This window comes from Lacerta agilis, chromosome 1 (genome assembly GCF_009819535.1).
Source record: "Lacerta agilis isolate rLacAgi1 chromosome 1, rLacAgi1.pri, whole genome shotgun sequence".
Taxonomy (NCBI): domain Eukaryota; kingdom Metazoa; phylum Chordata; class Lepidosauria; order Squamata; family Lacertidae; genus Lacerta; species Lacerta agilis.
In genome coordinates, this window is record NC_046312.1 from 35848646 (window position 1) to 35872297 (window position 23652).

Consider the following 23652-nt stretch of genomic DNA (forward strand, 5'->3'; position numbering starts at 1 on the left):
AGGAAAGTGGTGTCACCTGTGTGTTATTCTAGTGCCCTTGTTTCAGCCTCTTTCCCTCTGCTGGAAATACTGTAATTACTGATGCAATACTTATCACTTTATTTTTAAGGACTTGAAGTGGGCTTTGTGCAATGCTAGTTTTGGTCACTGAGACCAGGCAGCCTTCAGGTTGCACGTGAGTGTTTGGGCAGTAGTAGCTGGCATTCACCAAGAGAAAGCTACTTGCATATGGGATTGCATGATTATCTATATATCTTCTGGTCGTTCAGAGGAGGATCCTCTCCCATCATTTTTTTTCCTAGAAATAAAATTGTTTATCCAAATCTAAAACTATTGATAAAGATGTCTGAACTGTAATATTGATGCCTGTCAGGTTGAGATGAAACAAGATTGCAGAACCACATGATAGAGATTGTGTGCCATCTTCTATATGCAGACATAAATGGTATACAGTAATTTAATGTGAAATGACTCATAGCAACCCTTTTACCACACAATTAATAGCATGTGAGAGCCTATTTCAATCAGATGCTAAAATATCTTGCAGAATTCATATAGATAAAAGCTATTTTAAACTTTGGATTCTGATTTCTTCAGCATTGCACAAGAGGGAGGTATCAGGTATTTGGGAGAATATTTAACAGCTTGGGTAGCTCTCCAAAACAGCTCGGTGAGGATTTAGTGTTCAGTGGCCTCCAAGCTGACTGACAACTAACTGTTAGGTGGGGGGGGGGGCGCAGAAAATGGTTTACAGGGAAGAAAGTCTAGGATAATAAATACAGGAAAAAAAATTGTGGGAATATTGAATGCTGTAACATGCTCTAGAAATCAATGTCCTGTATTAAGTGGTAACCTGCGATACTGTTTTACAGCAAATAATTTTGGGTTGTTTTTTTAATAGTTCCTGCCTTCCCTCCAATGATCTCAAACCAGCATACATGGTCCCCCCCCCCATTTTACCCTCACAACAACCCTGTGAGCTAGGCTAGGCTGAAGATGGCTCTCTGAACTTCATGATTTAATGAGGATTTAAACCTGTGCCTCTCCAGTCCTAGTTCAGTGCTCTAGAAATTGAATGTGTGTGCAAATGCACAATAAATGAATAGCTGACAAAAATAAGTGAATGCATACAGTTATGAAATATGAAATTCTTGAAGGAAAAAAATTCTGACTGAGTACAATACTGTTCCTTCACATGCTCCATCATTTTTAGCTTATGTCTGTAATTGAATTTGGAAGAGATGTACAGGTATTTATAGTGTATAATCCAGAGATAGAATAGTGGTTGAAATTTTGGTGATGGCATTGCTAAGTGAATGGTTGTGAAAGAACTATTGGAAGACTTTGCACAGATTGGTACTTAAAGAACGTACTTTGAGATGTGCAAGAGATTACCCAACATCAACTTACAGTTTCCCTTGGGCAGTGGAACTAAATAGCAGCATGCTGGCCTCTACCATTGGCCAAGGAAACAAGGGTCAAATGGGAGGCTGCACATCTTGCTTGCCAGGAAGAGCATCACTGCAACAGGAAGACCAGCTTGGCCCCTTTCATTGGCCAGTGAAGGTGCAACTACAACTAGCCGAAGCAAGGGAAAAAGTCACTCTGGCTCCATCTATCTGTCAGCCAAAGGAACAAGAGTCACCAACTTACTGAAGCAGGAACACCATCAAAGAAAGATCAGTCTGGCTCAAACTGGATATAAATGCTTGTAACACATCACTTTGTTCCAACCTTGAAGAACTTGTTTTCCTCGTCTACCTTCTCCCTTCATTCCTCTCCTCTTGTGTGCCTTGTCTTTTTTTCTTCTAAGCCTGCTAAGAGGGCTTGATCCTCTCTCCTTTTTTAAAAATGTGAACTACTTTGTGAGACATTATTGTCTGAACAGTGGAATACAAAAATAATAAATAGAAGCAGCACACTACTGGCTTTCAGTTATTTTTTTATTGTGCAAAGAACCTGGGCTATGTCAGGGGGGGGGAAACTTCTCACAGAAGGGCACTTCCAGCTAACTTATAGTAGTAGTAGTAGTAGTATACTATTACTATTATTTATACCCCGCCTATCTGGCTAGGTTTCCCCAGCCACTCGAGCTAGCTTCTTAACTTTTTTTGGGGGGGGGGGGGTCTTGCTTTAGATTATTGGGAAAAATATTTTGTGGCCTGATTCTAAGTCTTGGTGCACCAGCAAATAAGCATATGGAATATATTTTGTCTACTGCTTTGCTACCACAAACTCAGAAACCTTTTATTGCTATGTCAATACAGGTACATAGCATTGGGGTTCCAAATTAAGGAGGATTTTGAAAAAGAACATTTAATATATTAGTTCTCCTGTATCTTTATTTCACAGCTTGGCAGCATTTTGATGTCTCACGGATGCTCTTTTCCACCCCTAACCTCCTATTGATAAATTCCTATTTTATCTCTCTCTAGCTGACATTTCCTTTTATCAGTTCAGCATAGTGAAAGTAGTGCTGTGCTTTTCTGTCCAACAACTCCTTTCCATCCCATGGTTTTTCTGTGTTGAGTACCTTTTTGTTTAACCTCTCTTGCAGGATCCGCTGACTTCTTCCACATCCAAGAAGATGCTAAATCCTATTACTATGTGTTTGTTTGTTTTTATATTGCCAGGATCTGCCCTGTACTCCAAATCTAATCTTGTTTATTGAACATTGCTTTGAGCTTTCCATGAAGAAACTAATGTCTATATTTTATGCAAGATTACCTCTGTTCACAACAAGCTATTTATTTACATATTTATACACCACTTTTATGTCAAAATGGCTTCTAAATAGTTTACAACAATAAAATCATAGAATTGTAGAGCTGGAAGGGATCCTGAGGGTCATCCAGTCCAATGCCCTGCAATGCAGGAATCCTGCCCACCACCATCCTTGGGTAGGCTTGAACCACCAACCTTCTGGTTTATAGCCAGATGCACTGACCCATTGCACCACAATCCATTTAAAAAACAAAAACAATAATATCAAAATCTTCAATTAAAATACACAATAAACAATTAAAATGTAACAATTAATAAAATCAGAAGTGTGATTCGAGGGAATTCTTCCTAAACAAATGTGTATTTAGGGGGTAAAGGTAAAGCAACCCCTGACCGTTAGGTCCAGTCGCAGACAACTCGGGGGTTGCGGCACTCATCTCACTTTACTGGCCAAGGGAGCCAGCGTACAGCTTCCGGGTCATGTGGCCAGCATGACTAAGCCACTTTCTGGCGAACCAGAGCAGCGCACAGAAACGCTTTAGGGGGTAGCATAATATTTAATGAAGTATCCTTTAATGCTTATCTGCCTCTCTCTCTCTCTCTCTCTCTCTCTCTCTCTCTGTGTGTGTGTGTGTGTGTGTAATGAATAGTTTTGAGTGTGCAAGGTGCTGATGGAAAGTCAAGAAGAGAGAGCCATGAACTTTCACTTCAGAGAGGGCTCTCCTTTCATGCTCCTCTCATTAAAATTAGTGAAGATATACAGTGGTACCTTGGGTTAAGTACTTAATTCGTTCCGGAGGTCCGTTCTTAACCTGAAGCGTACTTAACCTGAAGACCACTTTAGCTAATGGGACCTGAAGCGTACTTAACCCGAGGTACCACTGTATCACAAATTTCCCTAGAGAAGCAATAGTGATAGCTTATTTCTGATATTGGCCACTCCTCATATCAAACTTATTTGCATGCCTAGTAACTAGTGCTATTCACCCTGAGTAGAGAAGTAAATGTTGTTGTTGTTTAAATTTGTACACATCTATAGTTCTCAGGGTGGTTCACAACATAAAAAATATATAATAAAAACACAAAATACATAATAAAAACAAGAAAAAATAAATCACACAAACCAGTAAACCCCCTCTCACAAATACATTTAAAAGGGCATTGGGTATTAATAAGCCAAAGGCCAGGTTGAAGGGGAACGTTTTTACCTGGCGCCTAGAGATGTATAATGAAGGCACCAGCTGAACCTCCCTGGGAAGAGCATTCCACAAATAGGGATCCACTGCAGAAAAAAGCCTGTTTTCATGTTCCCACCTTCCAGACCTCTCTTGGAGGAGGCACACAAAGAAGAGCCTCAAAGGATGATTGCAGGGTCTGGTTAGGTTCATCTAGAGAGAGGTGGTCCTTGAGGTTCTGTGGTTCTGAGCTGTTTAAGACTTTATAGGTCAAAACCAGCACTTTGGTGGTTCAGGCCCAGAAGCTAATTTGCATCCCTTGCTGTGGGGCCAGGATTGGTGTAATATGGTCAAACCCTCTTACCCTAGAGAGCAACCTGGCCACCAAATTCTGCATCAGCTGAAGTTTGCAACCCAGAGGCAGTAATCTAACCTAGAGGTTACCAGAGCATTGGCAACAGTAGTTGAACTATCCCTGTCCAGATAGAGGCACAGCTAGGCCACCAGCCAAAGCTAATGGAAGGCACTCAGTGCCATTGAGCCTCAAGCGACCTCAAAGGATCCCGAACTACCTCTAGCTATGTACCTGCTCCTTCACAGGGAGTGCAACTCCATCAAGAGCAGGCAAACTCCCATCTATCCAGTCTACGGAATCGCTCGCTAACAGTGCCTCAGTATTATCTAGATTGAGCTCCAGTTTCTTGGTTCTAATCTGAGGCAAGAAAATGGTCCGGCACATCCACTGTCACAGCTGCAGGTGTAAAGGAGAAGTAGAGGTGTGTGTCATCAGCATATTGCTGACAATGTACTCCAAATGTCCAGATAACCCCACTCAGCGGTTTCACATAGATATTAAACAGCATAGGCACAAGGGATAAAATCAAACCCTGAGGAATCCCACCCACATTGAAGGCTCCACGAGGCCAGAGAACACTCCCCAAGCATCACCCTCTGGAAGTGTCTAAGTAGGACTTGGATCACCACAAAGTGGTGCCAACCACCCCTAACTCAGACAGCTGATCCAGAAAGATACACAGGTGGTTTTATGGTAGCATGATGGGTTCAGCCACACACTGTGCTGCACTGCAGCACAATAATGCTGTAGAAGTGAGTGCAAGAGGCAGGGGCTCAGAATTTTAGCATTGCACGCAGTGTCAAAATTTGAGAGCCCCAAGTCTGCTACTGAAGGATACCATGGTCAGTGGTACAGAATGTCACAGAGAGCGTGAGGAGAATTAACATCATCTGCTACCACTGCAGCAACAAAATCCTGATGGATGAAAGCAATTTTGTCCTCAAATTCTTTGCAAACAAGTCACAGTAAGCTACCTTCAGTTCCACCACCTACTTTGGGCATGATTGAAAGAGGCTTCATATTAACCAGAAAAGCTCTGCCAGACAGCATAGTGAGGATTCAAAGGAGGCAGCAAAGCATGCCACACAAAACAAGCACTCAAGCAAGTGTTTCTCTCCGCACAGAGAGAGAGACACACAAAGACCAAACCATCCCTTGCAGCAGGCGGGGTCAGTCTGGAGAGACGGGATGACTCCTCCCTGGGTTGCAAGTTGAAGACCCTGCCTGCCTCCACTAGGGGGAGTCATCCTTATCAGGAATGGCATCCCCCTGCATCTGGTAAAAGGCCTTCAAGCATAAAGCTGGTCCTCCAACACTCACAGCAGATGTTCTCCAGTCTTCTCATATTGTCATGCTTGATGAACAAAAAAAAATCAAGAATGAATGTAGGCCTACAGAGGCAAGCAATGGTTCAGCAGAACCAGCTATTCAGTTAATATTCCTGCCATTTGGTGGGTATTTCTAAAAAAAACACATAAAAATAAAATAAATTACAAATTCCTGCAATCTTATTGAAAAGTCATATGGAATATTGCATATGCATTTCGACTCTGCATGATAGAAGGCCAACTTTAAAGCAAATGGGTAATGTGAAATTGCATCTGCATATTATGGTCTATAAATATTAATGTGCTTAGTACAGATTTATAATGTGAACCACATTACTCTACATTCTTGACAAGGTTTTGAAAATATATGATATAAATTAATTGTTACTTGGAGCTTTTCATCTGTAAATTATTATACTGTGTTATCTAAGTGTTATCTTGGTGTTTTCTTAGTTATTTCTAAGTGTAAGACTTGTTTGGAAGAATGTGCCATCTATTTTGATGATTCAAGATATACACAGGAGTAAACATTCAATTAGTTCACATCCTTTCTTTTTGTGTGCTATGTACCTCTGCCCTCCCACCGACCAAAAAGTCTTTGACTTCGATATATTAAAAAAAGATGTGTCCCAAATGTATAAGTAGGGGCGGGGACTTCCTTAGACAATATTTTAGCACACTGCATAGTCCTTTCATGTGGAGATGGGCAGATTCTCCAGAGGCAGCTCTGAAAAGAGTAGTCTGGAGGAGCAAAGTGATGATAAAAAATAATTGTTTTTGGAGCAAGGATTGAATCCATGTTGTTTGTTTATCTTAAATATTTATATGACAGTTTTCAATCTAAAAATACCAAGTGGTTTACAATGGCAAAATAACAATACTATAAAATCACACCAGACTGCATACATTCACAGTAAAGCAATGAGCATAGGAAAGTTAAGCCAATATGACAGTAAATAATAGTGTGTGGAAATGTAACCGAAGGTGCTGGCTGTCAGCATACTGATAACACCATGCTCCAAATCACCTAATGAGCATTCCTAATAACTTCATATAGATGTTAAATAGTTTTATTTATTCACTGTTTTATATATGTGAGCTCCAGAGAATTTAAAGCAGCAAAGTTGAAATGACAGCAGAGTTTAGCTTGCCTGTGTTGCCTTGGATTTTGGTCTAACTGTACCTTGAAATTTTTGTCTTGCCTCAAGATGTCTGTATCTTTCTTACTAAATTCTCCATATGTATTGGAATAATTGAACAATAATCTTTAACTTAGTGTCATGTTTGAGGTCCTACACGATGGAGATTGAGGGTGATATAGTGCAGCTCATCTTACAGTATGAATTATGGTGTGCATAAGGTTGTCTCCCTTCCCTCTTTGCCAGATAATATAGCCTGTAGTAAGGCTCATTCTCAGAATGAAGTTCTGTAAACAGTTCATAAATTAGTTTCGTCACGCCTTTCCTAGAGTGTCCTCAGGTACAGCTGGAAATATTCATTATTGTATGGTTGGAAGCACTTCTGTAGATATGTACAGTTAGTAGCCACCTCTGAATCTATAGTCTTACTAACCTTTGTTTACAAAACACTGATGATACAAAGGGATCCCTTCCATCTATCTAGAACTACTCAGTCCTAGGAGGTGGAGAGGTAGTTCAACGGACTGAGTAGTTCTAGATAGATGGAAGGGATTTGGGATAGAGTTCTGAGTGCTGTTATTTTTGCAATGGACATAGGAAGTTTAGCTGTTTACCAGGGCAGTAATACTCTTCACATATTGGAGAAGCATGTGCACACCATGTTCTCACTCATACAAATAACATACAAAGGATGTGATGTGAGGAAAGACTCTTTCATATGAAAAATGTGATTGCATAATTATCTCCCCGCCTTCTGTGAGAAGGAAAATTAGCATGAATCAGCAAGTACAAATCTACATCACATGTCTATCATAAAACATTATATATATATATATATATATATATATATATATATATATATATATGAATGAAATAAGGATGCACCTGTATATCTGCTATTCGTATATATTGTTACTGCCTGAACATCACTTTTTTTTTTTACAAATCATATTTATTGTGGTTTCCAATAAAACAATATCATATGAAACATTCCAAATTACATTCCAAATTATTTCTCCAATTATAAAACAAAAAGAAAGGTTCCAAATTGTCCAAATTATTACTTTAAATTTTGTTTTAGGGTTCCCATGCTTCAAATTCCAGAGGCCCTATTATCATAACTGTTGCTTTGCTTTCACTTCCAAAATATTTTCACAGTCACTGATATATCCAACAAGTAAGATAAGTCCAAACAAACAGTATCGCTGTGTGATTTTAAGTCTGTACTCCACATTCCTTCTTTCGCCCTTGCTGGTTGAAATCCAAAAGTCACATTTTGATGGTCGCCATCTTCTTCTTAATTATTTTTCATATGTTTTTTCACTTTTAAAAGCCCCGACCTGCACCAGCTTATAAATCTTCGGAGGGTTAGCCATCTCACTTATAAATCATCACGTAAAAAGAGAAAGGAATGCGGCAAATTCCTCCTTCGATCTCACTTTGCAGTCCGGGCATAATTCTAACTGCGTCATTTCTGGGCAATCAACCAAATTCTTCCAATTAAAGTCTGTCAATGTCCAAGGGATTCATCTTTTGCCAAAAATTACAGATAAGAACGCTCTTCCCTCTTTCAAATGTTGACAAAAACTTTCCACTCGGAGGGGGTAGCGTCTCTTTTTCATATTCACACATTTGTAGATTAAATACTTCATATATTTTCCTCCATATTCAATTTTTCAATCCTTCAAATCTCACTTGTTATATAAACATTGGGTCTTCTGGGGGGGGGGGTATTTGCCCAGTATAGAATCATACAATCACATAGTCCAGGGCTCCTCCCCCCCTTCTGTCCCGTTTCACATACCAATACAGTCGTAAATTCTCATCCTCTTCTTTTCAAACAGTGGCTGGATTCTTTAGCAAAATGCTTTCTCCTCTTTCGTTTGAAGCATGCCCAAGGCTACTCACTAATTTATATTTCTTAGCGTTGGGAATCTCGGACGGACAGGCCGGTCGCAGGAGTGCCGAACCAAAAAACCCATGGGGGCTTTCTGCCCAGGCTCCCCTGCTCTTTTTCCCAAAGGGTCAGAGCAGGTTTTGGAGCACCGCGGGCAAGCTGCCCTTCCCACATTCCTGGGAAGGTAGGGAGGCTGCATACTCCCAAAACAGCCTCAAATTTCCCCATGGGGGTCGGGAGCAGATGGAATTCCGACCATACCAGTCCGGAACCGGAACCGGAACGGTCTGCCTGAACATCACTGTGCCAGTTTTGTCTGTGCTTACATTTCAAAATTATCTTGCTTGTTGCAAAAGCATTAGCGGTACTTTACTTTTCAGTTTTATCTTTGTGGCCCAATGATCTCTTCTAGAGCACAGAATTTGAATATGTTTATTGTATGACATCATATTAAGTATACTAATCTACAAGTTCTAACAATACAGTATGCAGAATACTTGCCCACTTGGATCCAAGCTTAATGAAATTTCTGTTTGGCTCTGACTCCTTTCCTTTCCATTATTCCAATAGTGTTCATCCCTTTAAGTGCTGCCTGTCAGGCGCCAAGATCGTCTGTGTAAACTGATCTGTGTTTTGTATAAATGTTTTGTCTGCTGACCAAGAGAGGAGAACACTTGCATTAGGCACATTGATCAATCCACATTGCTTCCTATCATATAGTAGACAATTAATACTTCTTTGTAAAGACTCCCTGGTGCACTTGTTTAGAACTAGATCACTTAACACAGAAACCACAGGAGTTCCACATGCAAAAAAAAAAAAAAGATAGCTTGGAAAGGGCAAAGCTAAAGAGAGACAGTGCAAGGAAATTGCATCCATGTATCAAGTTAATTTGTATTTCAATAGTCAGGCTTTCTGCCAAATATCTTTTGCAATAGCACTGTTTTCTCTTGAACTAGCACAGAGAAATTCACACACTTATTTATTAACCTGCCTCATAACAAACAGTAGGAACATATTTTATAATTTAATTTACTGCTCAAGGAAGGAGGCAGTTGTGGATATACTTCTCAAAATGTTTTTTAAAAGTATATAACCACTTATATATAGTTGCATAGTTATATGGGTTAAAGGAGAAAATATATAAAATTTTATAATTCATCTTTCCTCATTCCCTCATAGGCAATGTGTTAAACACAAAGAAAACAATTAAATTTTCATTATGAGTGCCACACAAATGTTGGTGTGGCATCAAATATCAAATTGGATATTTGCCAGACTATATAATGAAATGTAATATTGCATTTGACAGCCTGCCTACTAGTTAAGAGAGTATATAGCCTTATTGCTATTCTGAAGGTGTCATATACTTATATACTTTTTGATCTGGAGTAGGCTTAGAATTGGCAGTCCAAGACCCATAGAAGAACTATTTGATCTCTTTTCCTCCTCCTCTTCTCCTTTCAGTTCATTACAAGTATGCTAAGAGTGCTATGCTATTATAGGTACTGTAAAGGTAAAGGGACCCCTGGTCATTAGGTCCAGTCGCAGACAACTCTGGGGTTGCGGTGCTCATCTCGCTTTATCGGCCGAGGGAGCCAGCATACAGCTTCCGGGTCATGTGGCCAGTATGACTAAGCCGCTTCTGGCGAACCAGAGCAGCGCACAGAAACGCCGTTTACCTTCCCGCCGCAATGGTACCTATTTATCTATTTGCACTTGGACGTGCTTTCGAACTGCTAGGTGGGCAGGAGCAGGGACCGAGCAACGGGAGCTCACCCTGTTGCGGGGATTCGAGCCACCGACCTTCTGATCGGCAAGCCCCAGGCTCTGTGGTTTAACCCACAGCGCCACCCATGTCCCTTCTATGCTATTTTGTGTGTGTGTGTGTGTGTGTTTGCTTTTTTAACATAATATCACATCAGTAACCACTTTTCTTGTGTTATAAAGCCTGTAGAGGATGAGTTGGAGAGGGCTAACCCTGGGAACTTGGGACCCCAGGAGGAACTCAATCCAGAAGGGCCCAGAGACCTAGAGAAAATAGCCGCCTGATTTAAATTACAAACAGCACACACAGCAGGAGTTATTTAAATGTACTGTAGTTCTCAGTGAAGAGCCTCCCTCTTCAGAGGTGTCTGGAATTAAAATTGACAGTGAGCCAGCTCCTCTGACTCTTCCCCAAGGACATTGAGGCAGTAGTGTTGGCACAAGCAAGCTATGCATGCCCAGTCTCTACAAAGGAGTACCGTTTTCTTGCTGAGGCTGAGAACATAACCCACTCAAAAAGTTGTGCCCACCTTGCTCTTCAAAAGGCAAGCACAGGGGGGCGTGTCAATTGTTAGATCAACATCTTAGCTAAGTCCAGCCATTTCTTGTAGTTTTTTTGTCCTGCTGTATCTGCTTGTAAGCAGTAAGGTAAAGGTAAAAGATCTCTGGACAACAACAATGGGGTTGCGGTACGCATCTCACTTTCAGGCCAAGGGAGCCAGCGTTTGTCCACAGACAGCTTTCCAGGGCATATGGCCAGCATGACTAAACCTCTTCTGGTGCAACGGGACACCGTGACGGAAGCCAGAGCACATGGAAACGCTGTTTACCTTCCCACCGCAGCAGTACCTATTTATCTACTTGCACTGGCGTGCTTTCGAACTGCTAGGTTGGCATGAGCTGGGACAGAGCAACGGGAGATCACCCCATTGCGGGGATTCGAACCGCCAACCTTCTGACAGCAAGCCCAAGAGGCTCAGTGGTTTAGACCACACCGCCACCCACTTTACCTTTACCTTTACTTTGTAAGCAGTAACACCATGTTGGGGCACTGTACTGATTTCATCAATAAAACTTTCAAAACCTCCATCGCGGTAATGGTTCAAGTTCGGAGGAGGAGGAGGAGAGTCAGGATATCTTGCGTACGACAATACTGTACCTAAATTGTTCAAATGTTTGTTTTCATGTTTATAGTTTAGTGTTTCTGCTATAGTGTCTTAATCCAACTTCTGAACCATTTTCCTTTCCACAGTCCACTCTACTAATAAACAATGTATTTAGAAATCCATTAAATGCAGGCATCATTATTTTGGAATGCCATAGGATTGGTTACCAATTTATGATGAACATTGCTTCTGGTCTTTTTAGGTTATGTACTAATGGTAATGTTACTTTAATATTAATGTGGTACTTCGTTAATAGTTGAAAATGGGGGAAAACTTCAAGCAAACATATATTAAGCCATAGAAGGGTGTCACATGATGTTTAGCTTACTTCTACAAGATAAAGGGCATTTAGTGGATCTTCACCTAACGTCTGGAACACCCTGCCTGTTGTTGTTGTTGTTGTTGTTGTTGTTACCTTGCCTTTTCCCCTGGCAGGTCAAGGTGGTTTACAGATAAAAATAACAATTAATATTACTATTAAGCAAGCTCTAGTGATATTTTGTTTCAGATGCCTGCCTAAAACGTTTGTTTTACACTGTCTTTTCTAATGCATAACTCAACCATTAGTTATTGTGTATTCAGATGTTCGCTAAGTATTTTTATGCTGTTTTATGGGTGCATTATGTTTACCATCCATATACTTGGTTTATTGTGTAGTATATAAACCTGTAAATAATAAATATTGCAGATCTGAAGAACCAGGATACATTACAACAGTGCTGGGATGGCTCAGTTGGTAGAGCATGAGTCTCTTCATCTCAGGGTTGTGGGTTTGAGCCCCACGATAGGCAAAAGTTTCCTGCACTGCAGGGGGTTGGACTAGATTATCCTTGTGGTCTCTTCCAACTCTACAGTTCTATGACTCTATGTATTCTTTAGGTATGTGATCATGTATTTTAAATTAATTTAACCACGTACATTGATCAAAGGTAGGTGTCAAGCTCTCATCTCTAATACCGGTATGTGTTTTGTCCCCTCATCCCCAGTGTAGATCATGTTGTTACTTAACATGAGCAAGGCTGCATGTATGTGTATTTGAATAAATGGACACTGTCGTCCAAGGATCTGCTTCTGGCCATGGAATCTCCACTGTATGCCCGAAGCTTCCCATCTGCTATAGCTTGCTCATTCATTTCCATAGAAGAGTACTCACAAATGCATCCTTTTGTATGTGACTTCCTTTATTTGCAAGTGTGTAATATATGTGCAAGAAGAATATGACCACAGAAAATAGTTAAACATTAAATATGTGACTTGGGTTTCCTTTGTGGATTTTGTATGATGACACTTACATAGATAGTTAGTTGCGTCACTAAGGGAAGCATGATAGGTATAGTTTTGTAGTAAATGAAAAGTTTGAAACAGAAAAGGAAAAGCTTTGCATGTATCCTCAAAATCCAAAAATATAACTTTGGATGTCAGCATAGTTTATGGTCTCAAATGATGGTTGAGCTTCAGATCATATACCCGGTAAAACCTTGTAGCTAATTTACTTTGTCCTCTAAAAGCTTTATAGGGCTTGACGTACTTTTGATTTATCCATCTATAGAAATCCTTTCCTTTATATTCCTCAAAAAATCTGAAAGGGAGCATGAGGTGGGGTTTACAAATAGAAAACTTATTGGAACTGCTGTATCAGGAAATGTTGAGAGACTTTATGTGAAAATAGATACACACAATTTGCATGTGTGACTCTTACTGAGCAGTGTAAATACTGATCTGGTATATTAATCTCTGAAGAATTAGGTTCGAACGTATGAAACCCTAGTTCAGCTACCTGCTTAGCTATGAGGCTAACTCAGTGATCTTGGGCTAGTTTCTCTCTAACCCACACCACAAGAGGGTTATGGGCTAAAATGCCACTCTTGGAGCAAGGGCTGAACAAAGATTTAACAAATTCAGTTTATTATAAGGAAAAAATCCATTTAAAATATTTACTGGGATCCAAAGTGCCATGTACAATGTTCCACACGCTATCACCATGCCCACTAAAAAGTCTCTCAGATTAGGTCAGGGACTTTTTGGAGCAGCATCCCTTGAGGTTTCAGGGGCTGTCTCCAAAATGAAGAATTATTCACTACCGACCCTTGGTGCAAGGGCACACTTTGTATGTGTGCATGGGACTATCTGGTTCCTAGCCATTATACTACATAGTATTATCTTTAGATTTTATGAATTGGCTACTCTGCACAAGTTGGTGAAGCCAAATGGCTCCAGTTTAATCAATTTATGAACAGAGCTAATATTTTTTAAAAAACAAAACAACAAAAATGTGCTTTATTTGTTTCTGAAGGTACGACAGAGCGGGTGTGTTTGATCCAGGGAACAGTGGAAGCATTAAATGCAGTTCATGGCTTCATTGCTGAAAAGATTCGAGAAATGCCTCAAAATGTGGCCAAGACAGAACCAGTTAGCATTCTGCAGCCTCAGACAACCGTCAATCCGGACCGCATCAAACAAGTGAGTTTTGGTTGAGAAAGGAATACACTGCTTTTCTATAAAATTTCTTTCAAAGAAGCCCTAAGAGATTAACAAGTAAGGCATTCATATGAAATACATCATGTAATTATGTCAAAGCTTTTTATCACTTCTAGCTAACTGCTGACTCTTCCTTTTCATATGGGAAATGCCCAGTTTTAAGGCTGCTATTCCCCATCATGACTTTGGTATCATCAATAGGATGGTCTCTAGAACTGTCATGTCTGGATGATAATGTCATATTTTAATTTCAAGAATTTCCCACCAGATCAACCACTGTGAAAACAAATCTTGCACAATCTTATTTTGGACAGTTGTGCTGTCTTTGAAGTTTGCTAAACAATATTCTTGGCCATTTTATTTCTTAAAAGATAATACCCTATCTTTCCTCCTATATTGCCCTCAAATTAAAGTAAGCTTTCCAATAAGTGAGTTTAGCTAGATCAAAGCAAATTTTGTTTGCTAATTTGTTTGCATCTTCAGTGATGAATTAGTAGTTTTCAAACTGGGACAAAGCTGCCCTTTGCTAGCACAGGATACCTGAAGAGTAGGCAGAATGCTGCAGGGAGGCATATGATGTTGAGGTCTGAATGGCTACTGACAGAGAACCTGATAGACTCATTGCATTTCTAGGATTGATTGCTTCTTCAATGCCCATCCTCTCATTTGGTTCTGGGTTATTCTAATGATAGTTCAGTATGTGTGGCTTCAGGAGAGAACTAAATATGTTTCTATTCATCTTCTAATTTTGGTTTTGTATTAGTACCCCACTCCACATATGCTTCCGTGCAACTTTACATGAGATTCCTCATATAGTAATGTATGGTTAAGCAGGGTCAGGAAGTGATGTCAAATCAGGAAGGAAGTGCAGCTTTAAAAGCAAGAGAGGTTGTGGTTAAATGAAAGCAGAACTCTTGCAATATCCATGTTACTTTGCACATTAGTTAAGATGTATGGCTAGATAGCACAATATTTATATAAAATCGTCAGACATTTGTCAATGAACTAAGCAGTGGGTGCACACATCAAAATTTATACTCTAAATGTTTAAAGCTATGATTCATATTTTAAAGGGGACATCATTGATCAGTGTTTTTGCTTTTAGCATGCCTCTAAATGAATAAATGAAAATATTTAAAATATATTCTCTGTTCTTCTTGTGCTTTGCTCAAATAATGTTTTTTTGTGCTTTGCTCAAAGGTCAAAGCAGAAACTGGTAAGAACTTAAGAGAGTGTGGAAAAAACTGTTATATCTCACTGTTTCAAAAGCTTCCAGATATGTATAAAGTAAAAATGTTCGTATATAAACTGCCTGTTTCACATACACACACAAAAATCATTTTAATCTTTAACCCTCGGTTGATAGAAAAATGTATATTACCAATCCAGTTTTGGGATCAAATGTACCCTGAGAAAGACTGTGGAATAGTATTAAGCACCACACTACGTGCAAGGAAATAAATTACGGTATACATTTTCTGAGATCATCCCTTTTTCAGTAAAACTGTAGTTGCAAAGAGTGTTCAGGATCTTGGTCCACAATATAAAGTATGCAAGACCTACAATATCTACAATAATAGTCTAATCTAGCTCACAAATACTTATTTATTTAGAATATTTTGGTACCATGGCAACTTACAGGGTCATATACAAAATCAAGAAATAACTACAAATAAAGCAACAGCAAGATGTTTTGAAAAACTATTAGTACATTAAAAGGCATGGGGAAGTAAAGCCTGGCACCAAAAGGTAACCTGAAAGCTCCTGAAGGCAACCCTTTGCAAAATGTGTTGTTGATACCTTCCTGTAGAATAAAGAGGATCGCCTAAATTTAATTGATTGATTGATTAAATTTGTATACCACCCTTCATCCAAGGATCACAGGGCGGTTCACAACATAAAAATATAAAATGAGAACACAAATACATAATAAAAAACAAACCAATAACTTCTCTACCACAAACTGATTTAAAAAGACCATAGAATGCTAATCAGCCAGAGGTCTAGTTGAAGGGACACCTACCAAGGTGAGGGTGTAGGTTGCTTGCAAACATTTACCGATTCAGTTGTGGTCAAAATAACCCAAAAGCAAAATCAGCAAGTATTGTTCAACATAAACTCTGCAAAAAACTATGATGAAAAAGTAGTTTTCCTGGGTCAAAAGGAAGGTTCTAACTAGAAAAAAAATGTGTTGTTTTTTTTAAAAAAAAAATCAAGTTTGTGCAAAAAGAGCTTGTACACCTGTACTACTGACCCCTAAACCTGTTCTTAGTGATATTAAGGATGCTATTGAAACTGTTACGAAAAGAGGCGCAAGATCATATTCATGTTCTTTTCTCTCAAGAAATTGAAAGAATAGGTTCTAGTCATGCAGAGCAATCAAAACATCCTTTGCAACAGACTGGGGTTGTATTTGGCAGAGGTGTTCCTCAGCCAGCCCTCCCAGACTTTATTTGGGGATGTGCTGAATGAGGGGTTTGGGCTGACCCAGAATCTGTTGAGACCAGTTCACTGCCTGTCCCCCCACCTTAAGCTCCAGCCACTGTACATGGCAGTGCTTTAAAGCCCCACCAGCCCGGGAGGAGTTTGGATTGCTCCATAAGAATTTTAGCAACATGAACAATATCTAAATAGCAGTATTAAGTGAAATCACTTTGATTCCCAACAGCTAACAACAGTAGGTATTACTCAATAGAGTAACACCTATAGGTACCCTATTGACCCCAAATGTTATAAGAATAAAAACATAGGTTTCCCACCCTCTGGATTAGATTTAAGAGGGAAGTCCCTGAAACACCGCATGGCAATTCATACTCCATGATAAGTGAAGAATACCTGAAGCATAGAGTTGTAGGATATTAAAACAAAGTTTTATTAATTTTTCCACAGCACTGTCAAGGTACATTTGGTCTCATGTACTTACTGAAGGTTAAGAACACAATTATTATTTATATAAATGATCAAATTCCAAATTAAATATATTGTTTAAAAATGTTAGGCAAATTAATATTAAGAAGCTGTCTTTCTCTAAATTATTTGAATAATATGATTTATAAATCTGTATTAAAAAATTAAAAGCATCTTATTGGGTCTTGCATTTTAGTTACATGCTACTAATTCTGTTAATTCTACCTCTATTAATAAAGTTTAAATTTTAAATAGTTGCATTAGGTCTGATCACCTAGATCAGTTATTGGCCATTTTGCCAATACTCCTGTTTTGGGTAGGGTTATCAAGAGAGTAATACCAGCAAAACTACTTATTCTTTGGATGGGAACAATTATTTCAATTTGGATGGGAACAAATTATTTCAATTTGGATTCAGATCTAGTTTCAGGGCTGAACCATCCTTGGATGTCCTGCTAGATGACCTACTGTATATCCAAAGAGGGATGGGGGTAGGTAATGTCACCCTGTTGCTTTTACATTTGATATCATTGACCATGGTATCTTGGAGTGACTCTATGAGATGGGAATTGGTGACACTATGTTTCAGTGATTCTGTTCCTGCCTACAGAACCATTCACAAAGAGTGATTTTGAGTGGTTGTCTGTTGGTCCCCTAGTGTTTGCACTGTGGTGTCCCTCAGGGTCGCATGTTGTCCCCCATGCTTTTAAATATCTATCTGAAACTGTTGTGAGCATTCATTAGGTGTTTTGGAGTAAGGTGTCACCACTATGCTGATGATACCTAGCTGTACTTCTCTGTAACATCTGAATCTGGCAAGGCCATGCATGTTATAGGCTATCATCCGGAGTCAGTGATGGGCTAGATAATGGCCAGTAAACTGAAGTTGAATCCTGGTAAGATGGAAGAGCCCATAGGTAATCAGTTTCCAAGTTCAAGAAATTGTAGGTTGCCTATTCTTGACAGGGCTTTACTCTCCCTTAAGGAACAGGTGCATAGCTTGGAAGTACCCTTCGATTCAGCATTGTCCCTGGAGACATGTTTGTCATCAGTGTCTAAGAGTGCTTTTTTCTTTCTTCAGCTGGTTGGCCAGCTATGGCTTTTCCTGGCCAGGGGCAGCATAGCCACTATGGTAAAGGCCTTGGTAACCTCTAGACAAGACTATTGTAATGTGTTCTACATGGGCCATTGAGGTTGGTTTCAAAATTCTGGCTAGTGTAGAATACTGAAACCTGGTTTTGTCAGAAGAGCTCCGTTTCAGCGTATTACATTGGTGCTGAAAGCTCTTCAGTGGCTACCAGTACATTACAAAACTAAGTTCAAGTTATTACTGTTAGTATCTAAAGCCCTAAAAGACTGAAGGACTGCTTTGTCCCTTACACAAAGTCAGATCACTACAATCATCTGAAGAAGCCCTCCTAATTGCCACCCGGCTATCTTACATTTGTTTAGATTTTATGTGAGCTACGGCTTTTGACGTAGTGGCAACAATACTTTGGAACTTTGTTCATAGTGAAATCAGACCAGCACCTATAATTTTAATATTTCATCACTGGCTGAAAATGTTTTTGTTTTGCCAAAGGTTTTTAGAAAATTAATTTAATTCAGTGTTGGTTATTGTTCTGCATTTCATGATGTTTTAATAATTTTATTGTACACCAACATGAGTTGACGGTTTATAAATGTTCTTATAAAAATAAAAAATTAAATATAAATGACTGCTAGTATCCTTATTTTGTGCAATAATCTCTAATATTTCAGACTATGAAGAAAAATAGCTACACAATATCATCATCAGATTTGTAACTGTTATTCGTGTTAATTACAGGGGGTCAATATCAGCTGCCCTTCTATATAACAATTTCTTTTCACAAAAGAGACAGATTGGAATTAAGAGTTTAAAATTTGAATTTGGCCTGTGTGTTCTATAGCTTGCAAAAGTTATAATATTTGTGGGTGTTTAAATTCTGAAAAATTGTGCACGGTGTGTAGAAAGTGGGTCAATATGTTTTTCTTCCTCTTTCATAATACTAGAACCTACGAAGCTGGAACTACAACACTTTCTTCATGTACCACATTTTTAACTTATGGAAGCCGCTATCACAAGAACACCAGTTTAGGTGGTTTTAAAAGCAGATTTGACAAATCCATGAACGATAAGGTTGTCAATTGTGATGGTTATATGCCAATTTCCAGATTAGAGGAAGTATGCCTCTGAATATCTGTTGCTGAGAAACAGTAATGGAAGTAAATCATTGTCCTCATGTCCTGCTTACAGGCTTCTCAGGGGCATCTGGATACTGTGGGAAACAGGATGATAGATTAGATAGACATTTGGACTGATTCTGCAGGGCTCTTAATTTTCCAGGTTTTTCTCAACCACCCAAGGAAGGCATGTTTGCACTTCTCCTATTATTAAGAATAGCATAACAAGAATATTTGAAAGACATTGTGTCATAATTCCTTGACATAAGATAGCAGCAACCTTGTGTAAGAGGTAATGTTTGTGTGTGGTTCTGGAGGGGATTGTCCTAATGTCTGTTAGGCAGCATTTCATTATCTCCCCTGCCCCTGTAGCTGCTTATCATTTTTAATAGTTCAAAAGTCATTAGCAAATTTACTGTACTTAACATTCCAGGTTTGTTTTACAATTGTGATATTTATAAGGTAGAAATTGGTACTCTTTTTTCTGAGATGATATAGGGAGTATAATATCTCAAGACATACCTTTTTGCCTTAACAGTTTTTACTGTAGTGCTAATGATTAAAATATGAAAGCAGCCTTAGAAATTGAACACTAACTATATATATTAGTTTCAGAGTAGAGAAAAAAGCAGTAAATGCACATTTGCAAATGTAATAGTTCAGATTCACTATCTCAAAACCAGTGCATAAGAATTTAAAACACTTCTGAAAATTGCCCATTTATCTAAAAGCATCCTGGTACTATTCTCTGCCTGGAATGTAGTGATTACATTCATGCCTGGAGATCCAAAATATCTAGATTCAATTTCATTTAGCCTCTAGGTTTTCTTGTGGAAGGAACAGTGGTTGCTTTCATTTCTTTCAATAGTATCACAGGCATAGGGGCAGAGCATGCAGGGCTTTTGGGAGATAGAATCCTACTGTAAGTTCCATGTCAGGCATCAGTCAAAATCTCTAAATGACTTTTCAGGACTGGAAGGACACAGGGCATGAATCTTAGCCTACCCAATTCCAAGGTTTTAAGAGCGAGCTAGTATGAAAGCAGTCTCAGCTGAACTAAATTCTGAATTTGACAGAAAGTCCTCTGTTTTGTTCTAACTGCCTAGAATAATATGTTGAAAAAGAGATAGATGGAGAGGAGTTATCACAGTTTAAGAATTTAACCAGTTTAATAATCCATTTGTCTGGATTGTGAACTAACTTCACACACAGTATTTGATCAGACATTCATCACTACCAGAAAAGGGACAGTAAAGAAGTTTACAGCTCATAGATTGTCTGTAACTTATGCTAGCTAAAATGGCTATTCTGTGAGGTGATAAAAAGTGCTCTGTATTTTTTGTTAATTACAATGTATTTTAACAGCTATGTGCATTATAGAAAGTTAGCATAAGGCAGGAAAGAAGTTACAGTAGCCCAGCATAAACTACTACAAGTGGTTGTAATATTATGTACCAAATATGCATTAGTTCCCCAGGGCATGAGTAATGTATTATTTGACTACTGCTCTTTTAGTTTTCCATTTAGAGATTTACTTGAGGTAGATTCAGACATAATGTTAGTCGCCATCTGAAATCACCCCAGAAAGATGGTCTGCTAGAAAGCTCAGTAAACTACAGCCACTGATCACAGTTATCACAAATTCTCTTGTTGAAAGTAAGGTACAGTGTACCTGTAGCTGTAAGACAAGAGGGGGTGACAAAGTTTCCAGCTCTTAAGTAAGGGATGACTAACCCATATGGCAACTCCTGACATCCCTGACCATGCTGGCTGAGTTTCAGTCTAACAACATGAAGAGGCAGAGGTTAGCGACCCCTGCCTTACGTACTCAAGTGGCTTTTTAAATAGTATCTGGTTCCTAATTTTAAAATACTATGTTTTACTATCAATATTATATTGTAGGTGGGAAAATAATAACAACAATAAATTTATTATTTGTACCCTGCCCATCTGACTGGGTTGCCCCAGCCGCTCTTGGCAGTTTCCAACAAATATAAAAGCATAATAAAACCATCAAACATGAAAAACCTCCCTATGCAGGGCTGCCTACAGATGTCATTTAAAAGTTGTATAGTTATTTATCTCCTTGACATCTGATGGGAGGGCGTTGCACAGGGTGGGCTTCACTGTCAAGAAGGCCCTCTGCCTGGTTCCCTGTAACTTCAATTCTCACAGTAAGGGAACTGCCAGAAGGCCCTCGGATTTGGACCTCAGTGTCCAGGTTGAACGATGGGGGTGGAGACGCTCCTTCAGGTATACAGGGCCAAGGCTCTTTAGAACTTTAAAGGTCAGCACCCACACTTGTGCTCAGAAACATAGTGGGACCAGTGTTATATGGTCCCAGAGGCCACTCCCCGTCACCAATCTAGCTGTCACATTCTGGATTGGTTGTAGTTTCAGAGTCACCTTCAAAGAAAAGTCTTTCTGAATATACAAACCCTTTACTTTTGCAGCAAGAACTAAAGTCTGGAGAATAACAAAAGAAAAAAAAATAGTTCAGCAGCAAGAATATTTAGCAAAGAATATTCTGCTACCAAGTTTTTGTAGCTTCAAAAATGAGATCATAGAAAATGCTGATAAGTTCTTTACTGTAGCCTTGCTTGAAGGCAGCTAATAATTACTGGAAAGCTGCACTGATAGTATGAATACTTCAGTGTTAATAAATGGAAATTCTTTAAAGTGAATTAATCTTATGATTTCTAATCACTTTCTACATCTCATTACCAGAAGCCTAATAATTTTTAAATGCAACCATTTGCCTAATGCAAAAGACTAATTTTTTTAAAAAAAATTCTCTGTATGTAGTAATTCAAACACTGAATTGCTTCCAGCTTTCTTTAATATGCCTAAAACTGTGTGTTATTGAGGTATTTATGAAGTACAACACATCATACAGATAAAACAGAATTTCCATTCATATAACAACATATATATATATAGCAGCAAGCACTCATTTATGAATTTGAAGAAAATAAATCTTTTTTTTATTGACTACGTACACTCCCACACATGAATGATAGCTTTGTTCTAAGTAAGATCTTCTTACAAAGCAATGATGATTAGATGTCACAAGAACATGTTTAGGTCATTAACAGGTTTCTTTCACTGCAGCCAACACGATCTGTCAAGTGAGAAGCGGCCCCTCTTCAGTTCTGAGCATGAAACACTGGCTCAGTTTACGTGTACCACTAAACGAAAATATTGGCTTAGCACAAATATGCAGGCTCCCAGACAGAAGCTCACGGCTTTTTAAAAATTTACATACCATTTATTGAAGAGTGTTATACTGTTAGAATGCATTTTAAAAACAGATCTTTTTACAATCCTTCTAAGCACTTTCTCAACCACCTTGCTAATATGGTGATGATTGGAAAGGTGTTTCTTTTTAATGTAGCTGAAAAAGCATTTTAGCACTAACAAAACATTGATTAAAAACTTGGGTAATACAATGGCTCCCACCTCAAACATTATACTAAATGTGTGCTATAATACGATCACCAATACATCATGGTTGGATGATGGTCTTATGTGAAAGCTCCGTAAAGAGCATGGCAATTCTACACAAAACACCCTTCCATTTTGTATGCTTCTAGCTGCCAAGCAAGCAAAGGCTAAGAGCTAATAGCAATAGGGCTTATTTGTCAAGATGAGCCTCTGCCCTCTATTGAAATGAAGAGCAGGCTCCAAGCTATGGGATTTGATGATCTGCCAAGCTTGTTTCCCTTGATACCTAATTCTTTAAGGGCAACATGCTGCCACTCAGCATCTTTATGACTGTCTCCATAATACATCCAGCATCTACTTTGTTTTCTTACAAATATACTATCTTTTGGATGTTTTTACCAACTACTCTTAGATATAGATCTTGCTGTATTCATCCTTGCAGATGCCTTTTTCCAAATATTTGGAATCAGATTCAGTGGTATCTAATGGGATCAGTACATTTGTACAGCTTTGTGATCATCAAGTTTTCTAGGGGTTGGAATGTAAATGTGAATTGAACCCATCAGTAGACATTAGTTTGTTTGAGGGTGTGTTGAAGACTCCTCAGTGAGGCAGCAGCTGGAGCTGCAGCAGGCCTCAGTTCAAAGATTTGATGAACTGCTAATGTCTTGTTCTTTTAGGTAGGTCGTGTGTGTGTGTGTGTGTGTGTGTGTGTGTGTTGTATCCACATGTGTTTCTTTCCTAAATTTATTAAGCATAGGCAACAGTTTTCCTGCGTCTCCGCTTACATGTAAGTGTTTTTATCTTGTATTATGTTGTGAACCACGCTGAGACCTATGGATGATGGGCGGTATACCAATTCAATAAATTAAAAAATAAAAATAGAGACCTGTTAAAAATTTGTTTCCAAGTAGGGATAGACAAATATTTATTTCACAATGCATATTTCACACTCTGTAATGTCATAAATGTACATTGCAGTGATAGCTTTCTTTCGTTTAAAATGTATTATGGGTAAGAAGTCTAAAATATTATATAATATAAAAAGCAACATATATATGAGAAAG

At 38.8% G+C, this 23652-nt stretch overlaps 1 protein-coding gene across 4 annotated transcripts in view; it reads left to right on the top strand.

Moving 5' to 3' along the window:
- The window catches only part of NOVA1 (NOVA alternative splicing regulator 1), a 144386-nt gene that overhangs the window by 89101 nt on the left and 31633 nt on the right, over positions 1 to 23652 (top strand). For all 4 annotated transcript variants that reach the window (XM_033144360.1, XM_033144351.1, XM_033144370.1 and 1 more), the window contains one exon: positions 13845 to 14011. In XM_033144360.1, coding sequence (XP_033000251.1) covers positions 13845 to 14011 — 167 coding nt within the window. The remainder of the gene's footprint in view (positions 1 to 13844; positions 14012 to 23652) is intronic.